The sequence below is a fragment of the Ceratosolen solmsi genome, unplaced genomic scaffold (assembly GCF_000503995.2).
Source record: "Ceratosolen solmsi marchali unplaced genomic scaffold, CerSol_1.0 scaffold27, whole genome shotgun sequence".
NCBI lineage: Eukaryota > Metazoa > Arthropoda > Insecta > Hymenoptera > Agaonidae > Ceratosolen > Ceratosolen solmsi.
This window is the reverse complement of record NW_011948426.1, coordinates 1,737,087-1,761,552: the sequence shown is the minus strand read 5'-3', so window position 1 is coordinate 1,761,552 and position 24,466 is coordinate 1,737,087. Positions and strand designations below refer to the sequence as shown.

The window sequence follows — 24,466 nt, the reverse complement described above, 5'->3', positions numbered from 1 at the left end:
TAAAATTTGATGCTTCAGAATTGAGATTTTCTTAAAGAATGCAGATTTATTTATTTAAAATTCAAAATTGACGGTTCCAAACTATAAAATATACAATATATAATATATTTTTTATTAAATTTAAATTAAAATAACGTTTTTTAGAAGAAGACAATTTTTTTAAATGAAAATTCTGCATAATTTTTAATTAATAAAATTACTTTAAATTACGAATTATTTTTTAAACAAAATTTTTATTGAAAAATAGTATTACTAAACATTACAAATTCCTATTGGATAAATTTATTTTTGTTCTTTTTAATCAATGATTAAATATACAATTTTTGACATTATGGATAACTTCCGGCAAGTATGCATTTCCTACGTGTTACCGCTTTTTACATAAAATATATCGATAAGAAAGTTTCTCGTAACTTTAATGTATGTATATGTACATAATATGTGATGGGGGTGGGCATCAGTCAAATTTTAGAACCAAAAATTTGGTTCAATAAAAAGATTTTTATTGAAATTACTACTACATGTTTCAACTATTCGGGTAATATGTAAAATAAAAGCCGTAATGATGAATAATAAATAAACAACACATAGTAAATTATTAACATATCTATTTTCATTATTTTAAATAATCAATTCATTTGGCTAATAAACCACTATTATTCCCATATATCAACCATTTATTTTATTTATTTGAACTATTTATTTGTTGTAAATAGTCAAAGTCATTGGATAATTGAATTAAGGAGACTTTTTTATATTTTATTTACCTTAATTTTCAAGTACATTTTTAAATTACTTTTTTCATAATAAGTACTATAATGTTTTTATTCCACAAACAATAAATTTTTCTCTTTTTATATAAAATTTTATATGACATTATTAATATATAGAATTCCTTAAAGCTAAAATTATGGATAAAATTTAAAAGAATTAGTAGCTATTGTATTGAGTAATAAATTTCTTTTCCTTTTCTATATTTTTCATCAAATATTTCAATAATCAAAGTCTCTATTATTTATAAGTAAACAATAATGTAGAAAAGATATTTAATAATAAAGAGCAATAATCAGATTATAGAATGATTTTTTGTCTTTAGAATATTTCCTCGTAACTCACGCATAATGTGATATAAATTTACTTGTCGCAAAATTAATCTGTCAATAATATAATCTTTGGAGTCTTTAGAAAGAAAACAAAGAGAAAACTTAGGTTTTGACAGTTGAATTAATATAATCTAATAATTTGTAAAAAAAAATCTCGTCTCAGCAAACTCTTATGAGAGCATATACATATTTATCAAGTGTGTTCATCATTGAGTGAGAGAGAGAGTGTATGTGTATATAGTACATCTCTCCACATACGTGCATAAAAGTATATGGAACGAGAGAAAGATAGGAGAAAATCATGCAAATTTATGCAATACACCTATATAATAATCCTACTTACAACGAATAAGCACAATTAGTCTGTTGAACGTGTGAAACAGACGCGTCAATGGATGTTTACATTTCGGCGCGAATCCATGAGACTAAAAGAGATATTTCGGCCACAATATGGTCAAATTATAAATATTTAAGTTAATTAATCAGTAATTGGGGCATTCTTAATGCAATAAGAATTTATTATTATCAAAGACTTTCGTAAAAGTGTAAGGATCACGAGAATCAACGATTATGCTTTATTCGGTAACTTTTTCTCTATAGGAAAGTTTTGTAATAGTTGAGAAGAATTTTTAAATAATATCGTCAAAATTTATTTCGATATAAATAAAATATACTTGTGTAGCATGTAAATAAGTCGCTTCCCTATCTTCAATACGCTTTTCGTTGACAAAAGAAAATAATCTTATTTAATGCCAAATTGTGCACTTTAAGAGTCTTTAACATACTGAAATAATGAATTATCGCTAAAATATTTTTAAATACAATTATTTCAAATAACGTAATGAAACTATTATATGTGATTTTTAAGGAAATATAAATAAAAAAATTAATAAAATTATAAAAAAAATGAATAAGAATGAAAATTCACTCAAAAATCAGAATTCGATTTAAAAAATTAATATTCGTTGACAATTATAATTAAACAATCAATAAAAATTGTTCCTGTAAATTTTAGTTCAATAGAAAATATTCATTTAAATATTTCACGGATGTTCCAGAGTTTTTAAAAATTAAATAGCCTAATAATTTGTTTATAATAAATAATAAATAATTAGTAAAATTATCAGTATTAATCAATAATTTTAATAAATAATAATAAGATAATGAGATAAAATATAATAAATAATAAAAGACTTATATAATTGTTAATAATACCCAAACTTTTACATGTAAAATATACTTTATAAAGAGCAAAAATTTTCTTATAAGTATAAAAGATTTGTCAAGCAAGAATAATTTTAATGTTAAGAAAACTATTATTTAGATATAGTTTTTTCTTTTTTAAATTCAATTAGAGCATTAACATTTCAGCTAAAATAGTAAATTTTTCATTTACATGTGTGTGTGCGTGTCCGCATCCGTGTGAGCGCGCGTGCGCGTGCTTGTGATTTGATGTGTGTGTAGATATATATGTGCGCGCGCGTGTGTGTGTGTGTGTGTGTGTGTGTGAGCGTCCGCCTAAATCTTTGTGTACTAAAAGCATCTAATGAATGTATTAAAGAAATACAAATTTTGTATTTGTAAACTGAATTCATAAACCGATATAATTATAATTATATGCAAAAAATACAGATCTATATGCTTTTAATGAAAAATTAAAACAACAAGTATTAATAAAATAGCTAACCCATAAGGCTTTTTAAATATAAATTAAAAAATTTTAATATCTAAATATAGTATGGATGCGCATAAATCACATAAAATTTTGGGAACACCAATAAGACTATAATTATATTTCATCGAATAAATTATGTCATTCTAAGTATGATATGATAATTGTACATAATTTATTAATACAGCATCTTTGTACACACTTTAGGCAATATTAAATAATTATCCAAACCATTCAAAAATACCAGAATTGTGCAAGCATCATGCATAAATGGGAATATATTTTCTTTACGAATATATATATATATATATATATATATGTTTATCCTTTTATGCATCTATATATATGAAATTAATCGTAATGTTTACAAACTGTGTAATAAGAGGCAATTCATTCGTTTCGCCAAATAATACCAAAATCCGTTAATTACAATAACTAATAAACGGCTCGATCCATTTTCATTCATGCAATCAAAGCAGAAATGAAAATGTGTTAACGTGCACAATTAATCATTCTAATTAACAAATATTTATCGAGGCTGCAAATACAAAATCGCTTCCCCGTATGCCCATTTGAAAAATCGCTTTTCACTTCATTATCTTGGCTCTTCCCCTCCCAATAATCACGTGTAACCGATCGTTTCCCCCAAGCGGACAAAACGAACAATAATTCGTGCAATAAACGTAAGCGCAGCTTACAAAAAACAATGAGCCAAAAATTTTTTTCAATCGAGGTGCGCAGAACAATGGACGTTAAACGACCCAATCCCACCAATCAAGCAATTAACGGCTAAAAAATCCCTCATTAATACGCAATTGCCCGTCAATAGAGCCCTGTTAATCGACATTATGCTCCCACCCCCCAGGGCGGCCGGCCATGCCACCCGCGTATACAACGCTTTTGAATACATTCGAGGGTGCGGACGATAACTCAGGCGGGCGCGCGGTCCGGCCACATAATTATCAAGCCGCGTAATTTTTAATTATTGCGCGATTGTTGTAAAGCGCGAGGTCCGCGAGACGCTGAGTAATTAATGCAGTGCCAAACTCGTGGCTGCAACTCCCTGGCACGCGATCGCAGGATCGATTACCCGCTTTGTGGCTCGATAGCCATCCAGATTGATGCCGCGGAAGGAGCCTTTTCTATCTTCTTTTCCCCATCTCGCCCGTGTATAAGCGGGGCAGTGGGATGGTGGGACGGTGGGACGATGGGATGGGGTGGAGTGGGATGGCGAGGTGGCGAGGTGGCGTGGTGGTGGCGGCAGCCGCGGGGATCGAGCTGAGGGCGAAAATTCCTTTATCGTTGGATTCATATCGTACATCACGTATGTTGGAGTGCGTGCAATGCGCGATCGATCGCCAGACGGCGTCGAGTGGCTTATGCTTGTCGCGCGGCTTCCCAGTGCAATCATTCTCACCGTTAAGTGTGTGTATCCGAGCTCGCATGCAGCTGTTGAATGTCATTACCGCTTCGCCGTTCCTCGCGACGCGCCACTCTGTGTAAGTCGTTGACAATTGGTTCGACTGACGTCACATCATGACGCGCTCCTCGGGATCACTATTCGCTCTCTCTCTCTCTCTCTCTCTCTCTCTCTCTCTCTCTCTCTTTCAATCTCTACCTCTAACTCCCCATGAGCGCATGCGCGCGCACACGCGCGCGTACCTATTTGACTGACTATCTCTCTCCGTCTCCCTCTCTTGTAAATCCCACCATCTCTCGTACTTTTACTATTATTGCGACCAAACTGAGGGACTTATTTAATTAACTCCTCTTCCAATTGTCCTATGTTTTTGATATATCATTAAGTATCATTAAAATAAAATAAACTCCAGGAGCACTAAATGTCGCATAGACAAAGAAACATTCATTCTATAATATATTAGGGTCTACGATTTACGTATATTATATTTCAATGAACTCTACATTAATTTAGAGTAATAAATGCTGGCCATTTAATTATACGTTGAAAAAAAAAATTGGTTACAAAAAACACGTTTATAAGACTTAAACAGTTGGATAATAGTAATAATAATAATAATAATAATAACATACTGATGATAATAAAATAATAATAACATACTGATTGTATTGAATATTAAAGTAAATGAGAATGTGATTGAGTTACCACATTATAAAAACCACTCGATCCTGATAGAATAGAAATATTGAAAATAGAATGTTGTGAATTTGTTAATAAAAATAAATTAAATATATATGCATATATATAATATTTATTAAATAAAAGATAGAGAGAGGTAGATAGAGAGACAGAGATTTCCTTATCTAAAGCAAAGTAATATAATGAAATGATAATAGAATATTTGAAATATATATATAATTTTTAGGAAAAATGATTGTATATTACATCAAGTACTTGAAAAACTTTATATTGACCTATGACTATAATTTTGTTTTTTTTTTTTACGTTATAATATTATTATTATTTACATCGATATTATATTAAATAAAAAAGAGATAAATTTTAACTCAATAGTTTCATCTATACTAATGGTAGAAAACTGTTTCTCAATTTCATCTTGAATTTTAATAGTTCGACAGGAAAAACTAAATTTATTATAAATCTTCAAACGGAATTCACGAATTTATCGACCAACACTTGTCGATAAATCAACGTATTGCTATATTCGCAACTCTAATCTCCTTTCAAAGCATCACACCACACACATCCTTGCTTATATATTTTCCTACGCAATCCTGAGAAACTTGAATTTTTAATGGTTCATTCACCACGGCCTATAGAAAAAATATGAATAAACAAATGTGCAAAAAACTTGCACCGCCCGGGATTCGAACCCGGGTCGCAAGAATGGGAATCTTGCATGATACCACTACACCAGCGGTGCTTCCGCGCACAACTTTGCCTCTCGAATGGTACAAATAGAAGCATAACTATCATCACTTACCTATTATTACGTGAAAAATTTTCAATGCGAATTAACGTAGAAAGATTCAACGCTGCATATGTGCACACCAAAGGAAGCATTGCGCTTTAATTAGATGCTAATATATTTTTTTTTTTTATAAATCATCAATTTATAAATCAATATGGTTGTAATAGTTGGTGCGACCGTTTTATTTTAATATGAGAGATGAGAAATATTCCTTACTAAAGATGATTAATAGTTGATTCATACATTGTGACTGCAATGTAAACATGCTATTTCGTTAGAGCAATAAAGAAAAGTAATTTGTCGACAAATTTATGCTAACGTTTATATTCCTTTAATATTTCCGTCTCAGTTATTTATACATTTGTTTATAATTATAAGTCATGGGAAAAAAAACTCTACATTTCTACGAAAGTAGTCATTAACAATTTATACAGAATTTATAATTATTAATTCTGTATTACGTTACAACCTATTTAAATAATTTTTTTGTTTTTCATACGCGGAATTGGATTTAAGTAGTTTTAATTTAAATATTTAAGGATTAGAATTTGAGTTTATATTATTTTTTGATATGAAGAAATTTTCTATAAAAAAAAAAACTAAAAACCTGACTCTTCAAATTATAAATCGTAAGTTGGTTAAGTTTTATTAATTATAAATAATAATTATATAGAAATTATTTTTAAAATTCTTCACAAATAATAGTGTTAAATTTAAAAAGGAAATTTTTTATATAAAATAACATTTCCAAACTATATATGCAGTACAATCAAAAAATCATATTGTATTCATATAGTGAGATATCAATGTTATTGCATTACGATTTAAACAAATGATTAAATAATTAAATTATACATGAGAAATCTGATTGCAACGGATTAACTAAATGAATTTCAGTAATTACATGTATTTAAATTTTATATTAAAATAATGGACTACTGATAATAAGAGCATATATTTCTTTAATTAGAAAACTGTTAAAGATGGAGGGGAAATTTCTTTTGAACCCTCGAGAATAATAGAAATATAAGAAAAAGGTAGAAAAATTTATTTGAACGATATATACATCATGAAATGTTATTTTTATCAAAAGTATATAAATATGCCAAAAGTATACATAGGAACTGAATTGGAGATTCCTTTTATTGGAATCGCAAAGGTAAATATTTTTTGCCTCGCCAAGATATAGTCTTCCTATAAATTTTTATCAAAGTACATAAATATATACATAATACTTTTGTAAATTTTATGAAATTGTCATTCCAATGTCTTTACTCAAATATACATAAAAAAACCTTATCGTTTGACTTTTCTAATGAAATATTATCTGGTACTTTCTTACTTCCTATACTGATATTACAACCTCCACAATATTAAATATACTATAGAATTATATTTATAATTACATAATTTTCTTAACTTTCATCATTATGCTTCATATAACGAAGCACTGTATTTTCAAATACTTTAAATCTTTCTTCTCCGCATTTTATAAAAACTCATGTTTGGAATTAGCAATTTTACAACTATGATATTGTTTTATAAAGTCCAACTTTCAAGTACTGAAATAATAACAAAAACTTTAATAGCTTGTTAGCAAAATAAAATTTATTATTCTTTCATTTCGTTTTTTGCCAGTAATTATAGTATAGAACTAGTCAAAAAAAAAAAAAAAAAAAAAAAACTAATTGGAATAATTCCTTCGATGAAATATGCAAGAAAAATAATTCAAGTACGGTACATCAAGTAAAAAAAGTCAATAAAATTTACCACAAAACAGCTAACCTACATATCTAAAGTAACTACGGTGTAGCTGGTGAAAAGTAGCAAAAGTTAAAAAAAAAATGCGTTTATACGTATGATAAAAGAAAAATACGAAGAGTAAACGTATTAAATTTATAAATACATAAACGTGTGTTAAAATGTTATTATCGCTACTATATATATATGTGTGTGTGTGTGCGTGTGTGTGTGCGCGCGTGTGTGTGTAACGTTTGTGGATTTTGTGGGTGTGTACGTGATGGTGTGCACGTGTGGTCATGGATTCTCTTGGCTATTTTTACGATTTGGACGTAGGAAAAAAAAAACGATAAAAGTCGTAAAAGTCGGTGACGGTGACGTCGAAAACGAAAAAATCTTTGTCCAGGCGTTGACTTACTCGACGTTTAAAACGAACACCCGTGTACGCGCGCACGTCGATCCACGCTTCAAGCACGGCAATTAAAGCATAAGCGCGTAACTCTCCTTTTCCGCTACTCTATTTTCAGCCAACGAAACGAAAAAATGAAGAAAAGCAACAACCGCAACGGGAATTGCCAACTCCTTCGGGCGCTTTTATAATTCGTATACATTGTACAGGCGGACTGTATTACTGTTTTACTTATATTTTTTTCCCCTTTTATTATTATATTTATTATTATTATTACTTTATTATAATAGATGTTATTGTTAGAAGTGTCTTTGCTGGTTTATGAGCCAACGAGATCGTAAATATGATGAAAACTCTGACGAATAAAGTGTGAAAAGGTCTTTTTAGCAGAAAATTCAAATTTTTAAAAACAGGATATCGGCTGAAAGGATAGAGAAAATGGAGCTCATGAAAGTGTTCTTTTTTAAAATTCAACGGAACCATTGTAAATTTCAATGGATCTTTTAGTGCCTGTATGTCATAGTATATGGTGACAACTTCATTATATTACAAGGCGTTACATTATTCTTGATTTGTATAGAATAATATAACAAGGAATATAATTAGCCTACACTATTAATAGCTTGCCCATTTATTAATTACTTGCCCTTACTATCTGTAACAATGAAATTTTTAATTATGAACGCCATAGCATTCTGTTTGAATAATAATTTTATAAAATAATATTATAATTAATGTTCAATATTTATGTAGCACGTTAAAATTTCTCATTATACTATGAAATTCGATAACTCATTGTGAATCACTTAGATACTTCCTTATGATTATTATATTAAAGTTAATTAAAATTAATTTCAATAATTACATCTATTTAAAAGCGTTAGAAATGATGTTGGAGTAAATTTTAAATTAAGGATAAAACTCTATTTAAATACAAGAATGTTGCATGTAACTGAATAGGAGTAATGTTTTATAAATTTTTGGCATTATTAACCAGTGAAATTCAATCAGTATATTCTTATTTATACAGTCACCTGACATAATACAAAATTCTATATCATTAATGATCTATCCATAAAATTAATAATGGTAAATATTCGTAAATATTCTATTTCTATCCACTTTTGTAATAAAATATTTAAAATTGATTTATTTTTAATTTAACACTACAATTCCATCTGTATGGTAATTTTAATTATTATATTTTACAAATTTCAGTTTATTATATTAATACGTATATAGAATTAAAAATAATTATCGGGAAATTTAGAAGAAAACTAAAAATTAAATTATGAAAAATAATGCAATGAAAGTTTCTGAACAGAAAATTAAAAAATTCATGGTATAGATAATCGATAGCGATATTTTGTATTTTTAAAGAAAAAAATAATGAATTTAACATATCTCTTTCAATTTTTAAAGTGAAGATTGTAAACAAAGTGGTATCGTATAACGAGAAAACACGAATTAATTTCATTGAATTGTAGAAACATATTTATTTATTTAAGTTTTTTTTTTTTTTTTTTTTTTGTCATAAATCTTTCAGATAATGTACATTACTATCCACAAAGCCCTTTGATCATGGATTCCCTTGATAAAGATCCAGTTACCAAACTACCAAAAGAAAATAGCTCGGCTTTATTAAACAAAAAATTCAAAAGGTCTTTTAATCGTCTTTTACAAGAAAGCATGAGGAATTAAACAATGAGTTATTGCACACAAAGGCAATTGGTACTAGAATTGACAGACTAACCATTGCGAAAATACCAAATATATACTTACATCACTCGTTAGCGTAACTGTCACTGTGGCTTTCTCTGCCAATAAACCAATAATCACGCATTCAAACAAAGTTAAATAGTTATGTGCGATCCTTCATACGTTCAATGTCATAGTGGCGCAGGTCAGATATTGTTTATCCCTTCGATATACCATACAATGCAAAATCTCGTTTATATTATATTACGCATCAAGGATTACATCTTCTTATCTGAAAACAATCAATTTGTCGAAGTATTTTATACTACAGAGTTTTGGAAGTCAATACTTTGATTTGCATTCTTTAATCGATTAAAATTCCTTAATATTTTTAATTACTAGGCAAATTTTAATACCCTCGGATCTTAGTAAATCATAAAAATTCATGATGCTTTGACGTATGACACTATCGACTAGTCAGCTGTGCGATAAAATGTAAAACTCTCGAGGGCAATAATGTTTGTCCAATCCGAAAGAATAAAATGAAAATGACATGTCCAAGGAATCTCGATATCCTTTGTGATTAAGCATAAGTTCAAGGTCATAATATCAGAAAATATCAAAGATTCGTTATATCTTATACTATAAGTATAATACTTAATTTTAAACCTGTAAAAAAATATTACAAAGTTGACGATACATTCTAAAACGAATATTATAAACATATTTTAATTATTAAATTATAAAGATAAATATCCTTTAAAAATATTTTATTATTTTAATATTTTTATATTTTAATAATTAGAAAAATAATGTTCTCAAAACTTGTAATTTTGGAAAATTCAGGTTTGTTTTATATTATTGACATCTTACACTACTATATACAATAATCGTATTATTCTTTATTTCCAATATACTCATATCTATTTTGCACTATAAAATAAATTAAAGATTATTATTATTATTATTATTATTATTATTATTATTATTATTATTATATGAATTTATTTCTAATGATAAATTTGTTTGTACATTATATATTTTACTGTATCATATGCTTCCTTAGACTTATCAGTAAGAACCATAACTAATAGAAATTATGTAATATATATATATATATATAATTATCAATTATAATTTTATGTATGAAAATACGCTTATTATATGAAATAGAAGAATAAAATCAAGCTCATACAAACTACATCATTATCGTCATTACCATTACATTTAAACATTAAATTTGTCTTTAATTTTGAAAACGCGAATTGGTCAAATGGAACATTTTATGCTTTTCATGAAAAAAGAAAAGTTCAAAACAAATAAAATGAATATAGTTTTTCTACAACTATATGTTAAAAAATCCATCGACAATGTTTCTATTTATTTCAGTATGATAAATAACATGTAATTGCTTAAAAAATACAACATGATAATAAAAAATGATGCGGTATTTCATAATATAACATTAACACACAATAATATTGTATTTATCTTATAAAGAGGATACATTTATGAAAGATATGAAATAAAATTTTTACTAGGAAATGATTCAAAATAATATGGTCGCACCATTCAAATGTATAAATGAAACTAAAAATATTTAAATGTTCATACTAATATAAATATTTTGTTTTATGCACAAGCAATTTAATATTATCCGATCACGAAAAGTGTTACGAAATATTGTTAAATTAAAAAAATTTTTGAGTTATGATGTTCAAAAGGGAAAAAGAATTAAAAAAAAAAAAAAAAAAAATTATGAAAAAAACATGTGAAATTAATTATGCATTTATTCGACGCAGGTTCGTCCAAGTTTAATACTACAGAAAGATCGTCAACATTTCTAGAATTTCGCAATTTTCATCTAAATAAGCACACAACGACCATAAAGAAACTCGACAATACGTCGGTGCCTATTTGGCTTATAAAAACATTTTATGTTTAAATTTAGAGTTAGGCTTAGAATATCGTTTTGCCTTTATTTTGTAATATTTTTGGCATTATATTGTTATCGATTTAATGAATAAATTTATTAAAAATAATTTATTAAAACTGATAAAGCTAGCATTTTTAATTTAATTTTTTTTTTTTTTTTTTTTTTTTTTTTTATATACATATAAGAAGTGCACATTATGTAAATATTTTATATAAGTTATTACATTTTTCATAATTATTTTAACGATGTAATTTTTATTCCCTAGTACATAAAGAGAAGAAGCATATTAATGATAAACAATTGTTTTAATATTTATTAACTACAACAAGCCTGGTACAGGGAGATTAAAAAATTATGTAAATCTAAATAGAAATAGAAGTTATCATAAAATCTAATAATTATTTGAAAAATTCTTGTAATTTATAAAGTTTAATTGTAAGTTGAATTTAAATATAAAAAGTTTAATTATCTAATATTTATCAAGACCTTGTTTAAATAAGCTATGCAAACGACATTTATACTTCAAACAAGATTTTACTCATAAATTTTCCTATATCATATTATCTTACCAAGATCAGACTACCAAATACAATATATATTAATTGTATAAATTAGCCGAATTAAAAGTGCATTATCATTGTCTTCTATTTTTAATAACATTTTATTGCTAATTATTTAAATTTTGTTACAATAATAATTTCATGAGACATTACGTATTACGTAACACTTCATATATTTTCGGCATTCATATATATATAAATTAATTGCATGAGATGGAGATTTCGAGACATTAATATCAATTAAATTCTTTACATACTACAAATATAATTAGGGTTTGTTATAAATTGAAGCTAAATATTCTTGATCAAGAAGCTAGATTATAGCCTTCTTTAACTATTGTTTCTCTTATATGAAATACTCAATAGATTATAATAATGAGAAAAATATTCGTGTTAATAAATATTACAGTTTAAATATAATCTACTTAATATAGTATATTTTATATATTTTACAAATGTCTACATTCTAATTTTACTTTGACTAATCCTCCTTCTGTACGTTTTTTAAATCCAAAAAAAATTGATGGTAAAATGGCAATTCAACGCTCCAACAGATATGCATATTGAAATACATAAATATACGATACTCGTACATTTACCCAAATATTCTAATATTTCATTTAAACGATAAATAATGGAATTATGAACTTACTGATTTATTTCGTAAAGTTTCTGCTTCTATTCTAGTTATCGGTTTCATTTTATATCGGATATTATTTTACCATTGATAAATAAATAGATAGGACGTTAATGTAAATGTATGTAAAATTTAATATATCTCTTATGTAAACCATATATTACATAAATTGTTACTATCTGTAACAAATGTTCACTAACTGATATTCACACTTAATTCTTACTCAATTATTCACTTAATTTACAAATAATAAGCACATCGATGTTAATTATCTAGATTGCTTATTCATGCGTAGGAAATATAATTAATACTATTCAATTTTTGGATAAAATCATTATATTTAAAAAAATTTTTTATAAGAATTTATAAGAATTTAAACAGTTTTTACTTTAAATTTAATTTAGCCTACTTATAAACTGTTCTGCTAATAACAATTTTAAGTTTTCATATTGCAAAATTAACAAGAATATGCTTACAAATAGTAATAATATTTCATTAGCCTATTTAGTTAACCACTTATTTTTTTAATATGATAGTATTATTTATTTATTTAAGATATCATCAATACTTAGAATATTAATAAATATATAAAAAGCTAATATATTCTTCATATATCAATAAATTATTGAGTATTATTATGTCAATTCTGTTTTATTAAACTAACTTTCATCTAATTCAATAAATTCATTTTCATTGATTAAAAGTTATATTTTAAAAAGTGTAAATGTATCGTCAAATTTTACAACTCTGGTAATCGTTACATTTACTAATTTATAATGTAACTATTAAGAATTTAGTTTTTACTTATATTTCATAGGGTTCCCATTAGTATGATAACATTAAATAAATATAATTATAAATTAACTATTTCTCAAATTTCCATCTATCGAACTTCAACTCCTTTCGTCAAATTCCTTTTTATAAGCATTACTTATATCTACATCTATCAACTTTATTCTTATATACATAGCAGTTTAATTTTAAATTAACTATAAAAATATTTACTTAGTTAGTGAGTATAGTTTGAGAATCTTTTGCTAAACTCTGGAAATGCTTTGAGCTATTATAATTTAATAATTAATTTTCCTTATAATCTATAAATGCTACAAAATGTTAATTAATTTTTTTATTTGCTTTACTATGTGTGTTTTATTTACTTTACAATAGCACGGTGTTAGCGAAAAATGGTGTATTAATAATTAATTTTGTGATAAGAAATTCGTTACTTTCATAATAATACAATGATTATTCTATGCTTATTAAGCATTCCATATCTGTGATTTATTAATAATTTATAGACGTTTGCAAATATGTAAATGTAAAATGTCATTTAATCTATTTTTTTTTCTCAATCAAATCTGTATAAGCGATTTATATTCTTGTCACAATAATTATTAATATTATTATGTTGCAGTGCTTAAAGCCGATGCTTCGTATAATTTTGTATGCAATATAATTTTGTTGTCGCATAATTTTTAAGGATATGCAATTGACAGCCTGCGAAATTCAGAATTATACTCGTTAATCTTTCGTTTGGTATTCTTTAAGTATATTTATACAGACCTTTTCTCGAAGTCGTACATTTATGAAAAATTCTGTTTTCTCATCTCCCTATCCTTTTATTATCCTAATCTCTCGATTACAATCCCCCGCTATTTTCTTTTTTTCACTAACAAAATAACGCGCTCTTGTCTGTTACACTTAAAGGATTAAGAATATTCATTTTGAATACTTTTTCTTTCACCGAACAAGCATTTTACGGTTTCTGCACGAATGAAAAAATATCTTCAAGTACTCGTTATTTTTATAATTCTATTTGTTTTCTTCTCGATTCTCATTATTGTTTGCAAATTAATATCAAAAAAAAAAAAAAAAAAAAAAAAAAAAAAAAAAAAAACTTTTGTCGCTGCATTCAATTAACTGGTACTCGCTGACTCGCTGATAATTACTTCTTTTACTTTCAAAAATCATTTTAACTAATTAATCCCATTAGCATCATTATTAATGTTGATATTTACTTATGTTCCAAATATACAATATTTCATAATGTTAAATGATATTTTATAATTACTTTGAAGCTCGATTTATATGGAAGAGGCGTTGTAAATAATGCCAAAATGCATTTTATTGACATTTGAGAACAAAGTGTAGAGAGAAGTAAAAAAATTTTAAACAGCTACTACGTAATAGTCTTCTAGCACACAAAATTGTAATAAACATTTTACTTAAAATACGATAAACTTTCCATGAATCATTATCACGAATACCATTAATTTTTATAGTATACTGGGCATAAATTTACTCATACCCAACGTTCCAGCGAACTTTACGAAAAATTTCATAAAAACATCCTTTACTCGGAGTAACAGTCTATTACTCCGAGCCTATAGGCCAATGATCAAAACAAGGAAATAAAAAAAATAAAAAAAAAAAAGAGAGAATAAAAAACGATCCGATATGGAGCTCAAATTGCGGATCATGAAAAACTCGTTCAAATCTCCTGGCAAAGGCATACACGTCATCCAGAAAAAAGAGAGCGAAAGAGGCGCAAGGAGACATTACGAAAGCCCGGACTCTTCGAGTCTCTTCAAGAGAGTCCGGAAAAAGAGATGATGAACATTGTCTGTCGTGTGAAAAGCGCGACACGAGACCTGCGCAATAAAATGAAAATAAGGCATATTCCAGCTGGCTCGCATCACGCGAATCGCAGCCCGAGCAACAAGGACGGCGAATCTCAGCGCAATCTCCTCCCGATTAACGATACGCCACTCACATATCGAAACATCCGCTTAACGCGTGCCGCCCTAGCGTTCGGCGAACTTTCTTAATATTCCCTAGGATAGGCCAACTGGCAGTGCATCATTACCGCGATATTTACGAGCCCACGGATAGTATGAAAACTTTGCGCATTAGCCGGGGGAATGATAAAAAGAGCGTTCGTACAGTAAATCGACGACTGTGTTTCTTGTGGGAGGTTGTGCCGACGGTGTTATTACGATAAGGCGCGAGGCCAAAATGGCATTAACGTGGCCGATGTGTGGCCCCGCTCGAGCTCGAGCGAGTAAATTATACGTGCTAGATAGGAGGGGTCGTTTTATTGTAGCTATTACATGTATGTAAGAACCTCTATCTGTGAGATTAGCGAGTGGTAGTTGAGTTTGGCATGTGTACTTTGTATTCGGCTCGTCAATAATGAGTAAGGTAAGAGAATCGGCAGGCCTCTGTCTAATTCCGCTGTTGGCTCTATATTTTTTAGACTATCGGGTTCACTACATTAATATATAATCGCAGTCATGCATGTGCGCCAATGAAAAGGCGAAATAGAATGTTTTTAAATAACGTCTGTACGTTTACATGTATGCACAATGGTAGTAATGCGGCTATTTACATGTGATCTCACAGATCTTGAAAACTAGTAATTTGTTGTTTTTTTTTTTTTTTTTTTTTTATAAGCGATTCTTGATCTTTTTATTTTCCGTCTGCAGCACGATATTACTTTTATTATTTAATTTATGACTAATTCTTACGTTCTCACTCAGCTTCACATTACTCTTTTTCTCAACTTTTTATCCCAAGTAACATTTTATATGACAAATTCATCATTAAAACAAGTTATTTATTTTACACGTCCCAACGACTTCGATAATGCTATACGATTCGCAACTTATTTTTTCATCTTATTAGCTGTTTTGCTCGGGAACAAGACATTTTATTACTTAAATGACATTGTACTACCTACAATCATTCCCTATCTGTCTGCGTGACTCGTGACTCTCTCTCTCTCTCTCTCTCTCGCTGTATGTGTGGGTATGTGTTAATACTAGTTTTCAAAGCTCACTACAATTCCTTTCGAGAAGCTTATCGTGTTTTTATTTCTCACTTTTTGCCGTTAAATTATATACTCTCTACAAATAAATAGACATATATGCTTCGACTTGCTACATGTCGAATTAAAAGTCAAATGGCGAGTTAAAAGAAAATTTGATTAAATCTTATATACGGTCATCTATTCCAATTTATTTATATGTTTTAAAGAAAATTAATTACATTTCTCTAAATACCGGATTTATATCATATAAGCCTCAATATAATGCTCTCATTCATTATAATTTAGTGTACGAATCGATCTTTACTTACCATTTCAATATTGATTCTAAAACTTGCATATCTAAATTAAAAGCTGATATTAAAAGCCTTTGAACGACAATAATGTAACATGTAATTGATTTGAATTCTCCCACTAGAATCAATGAATAAATAATATAACAACTATAATAAACTCATGGTAATGGAATGTATTTGAAAACCAGACGACTAATATTTATTCGAGCATTATCTCGAAACGTTGATGTATCTATTTCTCAAAGATTGTGAATTCATAGCTTTCCTGTGGGAGAGGGAGGGGGGAGGGTAGAAGCAAAGAGAGGGAAAATCGAGCTTCCTGCCCGATAGTTCTAGCGCATATTCTTAGACGAGGGATGGGAATCGGTTCCTGACTTACCGAAAACATTTCTGGAAGCCTTGGCGGTGACGCGTTGCAACAGCCAAGCCTGAAGCGCCAGCCTTTCTCTGTACCTGCAGAAGAATTCAGGCCTGATCCTATGTCTCTGTAGAAACTCGTCGCACTTGCGGAAAGCTGCGAGTGCCTTGGCAACCTCGGCCTCGTCCACGTTCGACTCATTGTCACTAGAACTTCTCGTTGACGAACTCGAGCGCTCCTCATCATCGTCGTCGTCATCTTCGTCGTCATCGTCGTCGTCGTCGTCCTCGTCCTCGTCATCATCATCTTCATCATCGTCATTATCGTCCTCCTCATCCTCCTCCCCCTCCCCCTCCTCATTATCCTCCTCCTCCTCCTCCTCATCCTCGTAGTCCTCGTAATCCTCGTAGTTGTCGGCTGGGGCGCTCTCGTAGGTTTCCTCGCTACCGCTCGTCCCACTCTCGGTACGCGAGGCTCTGCCACGGTAACACCGCTGTTTCACTCCAGATGTTGTTGACCTGCGCTTGTAGCGGTCGTTCTCAGCGAATGCCTGTGCAGGTGAAAAAAATGCGTGCAAGTGATGCGTGTATAAGTAGAAGGTAACGACCATTATTGTCCATCTTTGATCCTCGCAAGGAATGTTTGCATAGTGCAAAAAGCCAGTTTTAAATAGCGAGAGTTTCGACTTTGCTCTCCATAAATATACTCTGTATGAGCATTTTCCAATTTTAGCAATTTGTATTTTCTTTTTTTATTGTAATTAGCAATACTTAACGCATTATTCACGTTTTATGATAAATGCATGCTTCGATAAATGAGCACCGAGTGTTGTATGGTAGGAAAGAAAATTTTACAAACGATATTTGAAAGCCACTCATTACGCTATTTGTAATTATGGAACTTAAAAATTCTCTCGCGTGAATATAATTCCTAATGATTTATCAACTATAAGTTTTAAATCGAAGGAAAAGAACTAATCCTCTTAAGCATGTATTATTCGTAAAGTGTCATAAGTCGATGTACTATCGAATTGTAAATTACCGTTTTCCTTATATTGCTGTACTTTACAAAAATAAAATAAAAAACATAAAATCAGATTGATATAGAAAATAATACAAGTACAAAAATCGTTTATTCATCAATTGTGAGCATTAAGTAGATTAAATTTAATTTTATATTTTATGTTTACACTTTAGCTAACTAAAATGAAATTTATAAACATCAACGATTTTACTTTATTTTCAAAAATTTGCACCGACAAAAAATCAGGAATCGTACTTTAGTTAGGCAACAGGATCTCTATGAGTTTCTAATTGACTGATCATTGAACATGAAGTTCACGTGTGAGAAAATTATGCAGTAGGAATATAAGAAGTTGGGTCTGGCGATTGAACACGTCACTACTTAAGACCTTTTTCCATCCATGTAATACTCGGCCATTATATATTACTGTAATCGAGTATTACAAATTGAAATAGCTGTCATGATCGTATACTATTCCGTCACTTATATATATATATATATATATTACTATATATAGATATTATTATAATATGAAAAATCGATTGAAATCATCGTATAATTTTATGTATAATTTATTTATTTTGTAAACTTAGGTTTAATGTATGGATTGAAAATTAAATACATTTTTACCAGTAGAATTATATATTACAGTCATTGTGTAACTATAATAATGTTGCTACTAAATTAGCAAGTAAAAAAATCTAGCAATAGTACTTTTTATATATCTTTCTATGAATAATAACTCATACTTATTGAAGAACAATTACAAATTTTGAATTTATTTAATATTAGAAAAATTCTCTTTATGTATATATATATATTTACAAACGAATATAAGAAAGTAAAGGAAGATGTTACTGCTTCAATAAATGAAGTTTAAGCTATCTTAGATTGAAAGCTAATTAAATAATTTAAGTACGGCGATTATCCATTATACTTATTCCTTTTGGGAAGTTTTCTTAACTCGAAAAATGAAATTGTTACTCAAAACAAAAAACAGTTTAAATAACTAAAGTGATACAATGTATAATAGATAATACCTGCACAATATTATTATTCAGTAGACTGCTCATTGATTAGAAACTCTTTACAACATTTTCTTTACGTAAAATAAAATAAATGTAATTAAATATCTTATATGTTATTGCAGACGTATTGCGGGATATGTCAAAGTCATTGAAGTATTTCAATTATTTATAAAATTAGTAATAGTAATCCAATGGACAAATAAGTGTAAATACCGATATCTTATGCTTCTTAATAAATTTAATAAATTTAATAAAATGATTTTTAACGCCATTACAGTTTAATTCACTAATTTATATCCATACAGACTATCGATAAAGTTTTCATTTTTGGCTTTTTGTATAAAGAAATATTGCAAATGATTATGATGATATTTGATTAAATTTAATTAAATCGATGAATTTCGATTCAAGTTACAGGTACCTTAAATATAAGACACGAGATTCGAATTTATTTTAGAAATTATGACGCCTTACGTAATCAAAATGTCAAAAGCCAACGATTTAACAACACGAGGGGCAGATTACGTATACGCAACTTATTTTCTCGGTGAACCAAAGAACATCAGCATGGGCTATAAAGATTTGAGTGTTTGACGGTTAATTCGGTTTGAAAATTTTCGAATAAAATATAACATATATTCAGGAATTTATAACTAAGGAAAAATTCTCCGTCAAAAATATTACCAATTATGAGACTAAGCTTGAAGTTGCATTTAGTTAAATATGTGATTAATATATTCTACGGATATTATTTTAAAATAAACAGCACGATTATATTATTAAAGAGAATATGAAAATTATATACATATATATTTATAAAATCATTTGAAATTCCTTTAACAAGCAGTTTAAAAAGACACCCACTAAATAAATATTACCAATTTTACAAAATCAAACGATAATAGCAGAGCCCTATTTGTTTAACGTAACATAAGCTTTATAATATTATCCCTAAAATTTCATGAATAAATGTTAATATCATCAACATATCGAGATAATCGGATCTCCCGATTATCCTAACGGAATTTACGTTATGCGTGACCTTGCGGGGAGCGCGAACTCGCTTTTTCCGCGCATTTACAGCGTTAGCCAGTCTCTTTTAATTATCATCAGCTTTGATAGTTGCGTAACCGCTTGGCATTAAATTAAACGTTAAAAGAAGTTGATTGGTGCATTGCGCAGGTGTAAAGGCACATAAAGAGTGGGGCAAAATAGAAATTTCCGGCGAGTCATGCGATGAAAATTAATTTCTTACCGTGTGCTTGCGGTGACGATCGTTATATCGGCCGGTGCTTGTGATAATAGGCGCAGGCAATTCCGTACATCGACCGATGTAGTGGGTCTTTGGATATATTTTGAACCTGACGACGGGCTTGGTGTTGCGCTTCATATAATTTATGAAGTTTGTGGACTCGAAGGCTCTGGAGCTTCACCGGCCTTGATTTATCGCTTCCTTCCGCCGAGTTTATAGATACTCGCTTTTTCTAAGAGCCGCGAATTCTCGTGCCCCTCCCCCCACCAAGACGCTCTGTAATGAGAATACAAATATTCCCTCGTTATTTGACCAATTTGATCGACCTGGATGCTTGGCGCTATTCTATAGTCAGTATCGGCTATTTATTTCGTAAATAAACGTATTTTGTGAATTTTAAAAATCTCACGGGCCTAAACTCACGGTCGTACTTTACTATAAGGCAATGGTGACTTGAAATTTTACGATATTGCAAACGTGATACAAGTGAGTCGTAAATTTGTATAAAACACAATGTGTTATTAATAATTTTCATGATGATTTTGCAACTTAGAGGATTGGATGAAAAGCTGAGAAAATTTTTAATTAATTCTTATATGTAATGTAATACGTTAAGTAATTGTTAATTATTGTATATGAGAATAACATTGTGCAACATTTAAAGTGTATCGATTAAAGTTATTATCAACAACGACTTCGACTATGACAATGACAATATTAGATAATTATTCTATTAAAATGTCGATATTTAGCACAAATTTTAAATGCATTGCTGCCATCGCATAATAAACATTCGAAAATTAATCAATCAAACGAACAAATATTGTTAGTTGTTAGTCGAAAAAGTAAAATAAATTGTCTGGAGTCTATGGAGAACAATTAAATAAAAGTTGGTCGTCAAAATAAAAGTTGTCTCGATCAATGTAAAATATTCTTGCATTCAGTCAATAACAAAGTAATACACCTATCGATTGAAACCCATTCGCAATTATCAGAGTAAAATAAGATCAATATTTCAAATAATTTAATTAAAACGTTAAGTTGCTTTTCTACGTTACGTTCAACTTACTACATTAATCATTGAAACAATTGGTTTTTAGATACGAGAGTGAATTTCGTATGTATTTCGTATGTATTTCGTATATATCCCCCAAGAAATAAATTAAACTTTATCCATGATATTTTGACAGCATTGACATTTTAAATCATACAATTCGAGCATTACAATATTACGCAATTAACATGGGGCAGAAAAATTCACACGGGAAACACGAGGCTCATAAAATCGTCAAATTATCAAAGTATTCGATACCTTGGTAAGGCTATTTATAGAAGAAAGCCGTGGAAGAAATCGAAGCTGCGCGTCGATACTGAAACGTGTGACGCAGGCGTAAAAGTTCGGACACTTTGCATGGGCCGGCCGGCCGGCCCTTCCCGCACTTTAAACTTCTGCGAATTAACGAAGCCTCGCGCGCCAAAAGAAAGAAAAAATACAATGACGTATCGGACCTTTAACGAGCGAGCACAAACACGGACGCGTTAATTAAAAACGATGTCGCGTGGCTAAGTCGCTGAAAATCGGGCGCGAGAAAGTGAATGAGAGCGCATACACGCGAGCCGCTTAATTAATCGCCCATGGCGCATTTTATTATCATTGACAACGCACGTAGGACACGTCGGTAATTAGATGGCAATTATTTATTATGCGATAATAAGATTTCGAAGGCCGCGATATCGCTACAATTGATTTTCATTCGGCGATGCGGTCGCTGACTGAGAATATTATTGCCGCACGTTTGGAATTATGTTTTTTTTTTTTGTTTTTTTTTTGTTTTTGTTTTTGTTTTCTTTTGTTTTTTGTTTTTAATGTCATCGGTTGATCGATGTATTTAACATCTAAGCTGAAGAAATCGAGAAATCGTGCTTTTCGACCATTGAGATAGACGATAAGATATCTCATCTACATCAATATTACCGGACTACTTTGTTAGAAATTGCTGAATTTCAATATTTATAGGCATTACCGAAGTGAAAGAAAAAAAAAACCCAGTTTATTATCAATCGCGTGTGTTATTTTCTCGCAATGTCAACGAGAGGACGGATTATTGCTTTGTTATGGCATTGGCTATGTACTGGCATGTTTAAAAAAAGACCGATATTAATAAATAATTGTGGAAAGAATACAAGAATAAATGTACACGCTAATGGAAAATTATTGCTTAATCATGACAGAGCGTTGTTTGCTTTGGGATAAAAAAGTACTCCTCGCACAGACACGCAACGCTAAAATATTGCAAATGGCTAGGATGCGAATGACACTTTAGGCGAAGGAAAAATTCAAAATAAACAAGCAAATGTCCATGTAATTCCGGACGAGTGAAACGCGGTAAATTACTGTCGATCTGCAATATCGTATGCCATCGGTGATCTGTTCGATCAATTTCGTCCGGTAGCCCATGTAGAAAAAATGCGAAATTGCAACTGACGATAGCCGGGAGTAGCAATGCATTCGACTCGACGAATCACAATACTAAATAAATAATTTTCATCCGACAACTCTTTTCGCGTATGCGCATTGTATCTGTCTGAATCTGTGCCTGAAGTAACGAATGTGGCGTCGACTCGCAAGGTGAACGAATGAAAATCATTCAAGGCCCTTCAGTCTTAATGACCCTGAACTTTTTCCCATCTAAACTCGATTCTAAAATTGACGAGATTTCTAGGTTCTCTTCTTTAATTTCTCAGCCTTATACACCGGAGTTCTACGCAAGTAGTTCACCTACCCCGTTCCTACGGTCTTATTTATTCCTCGAATCTACTGCGGTGATATTTGTCGTCGCGGCAAGCTCGAGTGAAAATACGTTTAGGCATTCGTTGCTCCAAAGCCGAGTAACAGTTCGATACTAATAGCTGCTTCTGGGAGCTTTTGGGAGAGTTTTGCCCCCTCAAAGTATTCAGACTATAATCGGCCAAAAGAATAAATTTCCATAATAGTTATATGCCATTCATGGGAATTAAAGCCTGCCTGCCTACTAAGTTCATTCCACCCAACTTCCAGAATAATGACAAGTATGCTAAATCTTCGAAGCCCATCTATGCATTTTTAATTTATGACTTCTCCACCAATTTATTCGAATTTATTCTTTTTTTTTTATCCCGCAGCCGCCACCCCACCCCCCTACCCCACCGCGCCCGTTTTTCTCGTTACAGAATGATGCTTGTAGGTGAGCCGATGTGGCCAGCCCGAGTAAACACTCTTCGCTGCTGATTGTAGCTCGCTATCTGCTGTCTATCCTGCCCCGTAAGAATGAAATATGGTCCTCGATGCATCCAGCATCCAAAAAAAAAAAAAAAAAAAAAAAAAAAAAAATCAGGAAAGCCTACGATGATGATATAGCGTGAAAGGACGCTGCGAATGACGGAATACCGGTAACAAAGTCTTAAAGTCTAACGATCTTTTAGTAGTACATCACTTTTCTTTATTTCTCTTTTTATTTTGTTTGTTGTTTTTTTTTTTTTTTTTTTTTTTTTTTTTTTTTTAATGAAAAATATTTAACAATAAATTAATGATTTTTGTTCAGCGATAGAATGCGTCCCGCGATCGAAAAAGATAAATGGGCTCCGATTTGACGACTGCCATTACAAGTCGAAAATCAATGGAGGAAATAAGTGAATATGTGAAACGTGGATAGAAAACTTCTAAAGAAATTTAATTAATGGAATTGAGAATAATACTACAAACATTCGGAAAACAATGTATACCATAAAAACTACATTTCTAACGACGTTACATACAATAGACAAAAGTATTAGCAATAATATTTAATCAATTCTAATATAAAAGTATATACAAAAGTAATAATCTATTCTTAATAATCAATAATCATCGAGAATAAAGAAAGAAATAAGAAATTTGTATGTACTCGTTAAGATATGTAAAAAATGTATGCATACACATAAGCTAGTTGTATTAGAAGCAATAACCTAACGAGTATATAATTTAAAATTATCGGAAG

The 24,466-nt window shown here is 29.9% G+C and overlaps 1 protein-coding gene and 1 non-coding gene across 2 annotated transcripts; both read right to left on the bottom strand.

The window, feature by feature from the left end:
- Positions 1 to 5,568: 5,568 nt before the first annotated feature.
- Positions 5,569 to 5,639, bottom strand: TRNAG-CCC (transfer RNA glycine (anticodon CCC)). Its single transcript has one exon. It is a non-coding gene; the product is annotated as a tRNA-Gly (tRNA).
- A 2,835-nt stretch (positions 5,640 to 8,474) lies between these two features.
- Positions 8,475 to 20,719, bottom strand: LOC105363308 (uncharacterized). Its single transcript, XM_011500976.1, has 4 exons — positions 20,454 to 20,719; positions 17,566 to 17,697; positions 17,169 to 17,328; positions 8,475 to 8,491 (listed from the first exon to the last, which is right to left on the bottom strand). Exons 1-4 carry the CDS (start codon positions 20,586 to 20,588, stop codon positions 8,475 to 8,477), a joined length of 444 nt encoding a protein of 147 aa, XP_011499278.1. The 5' UTR covers positions 20,589 to 20,719.
- Positions 20,720 to 24,466: the final 3,747 nt, after the last annotated feature.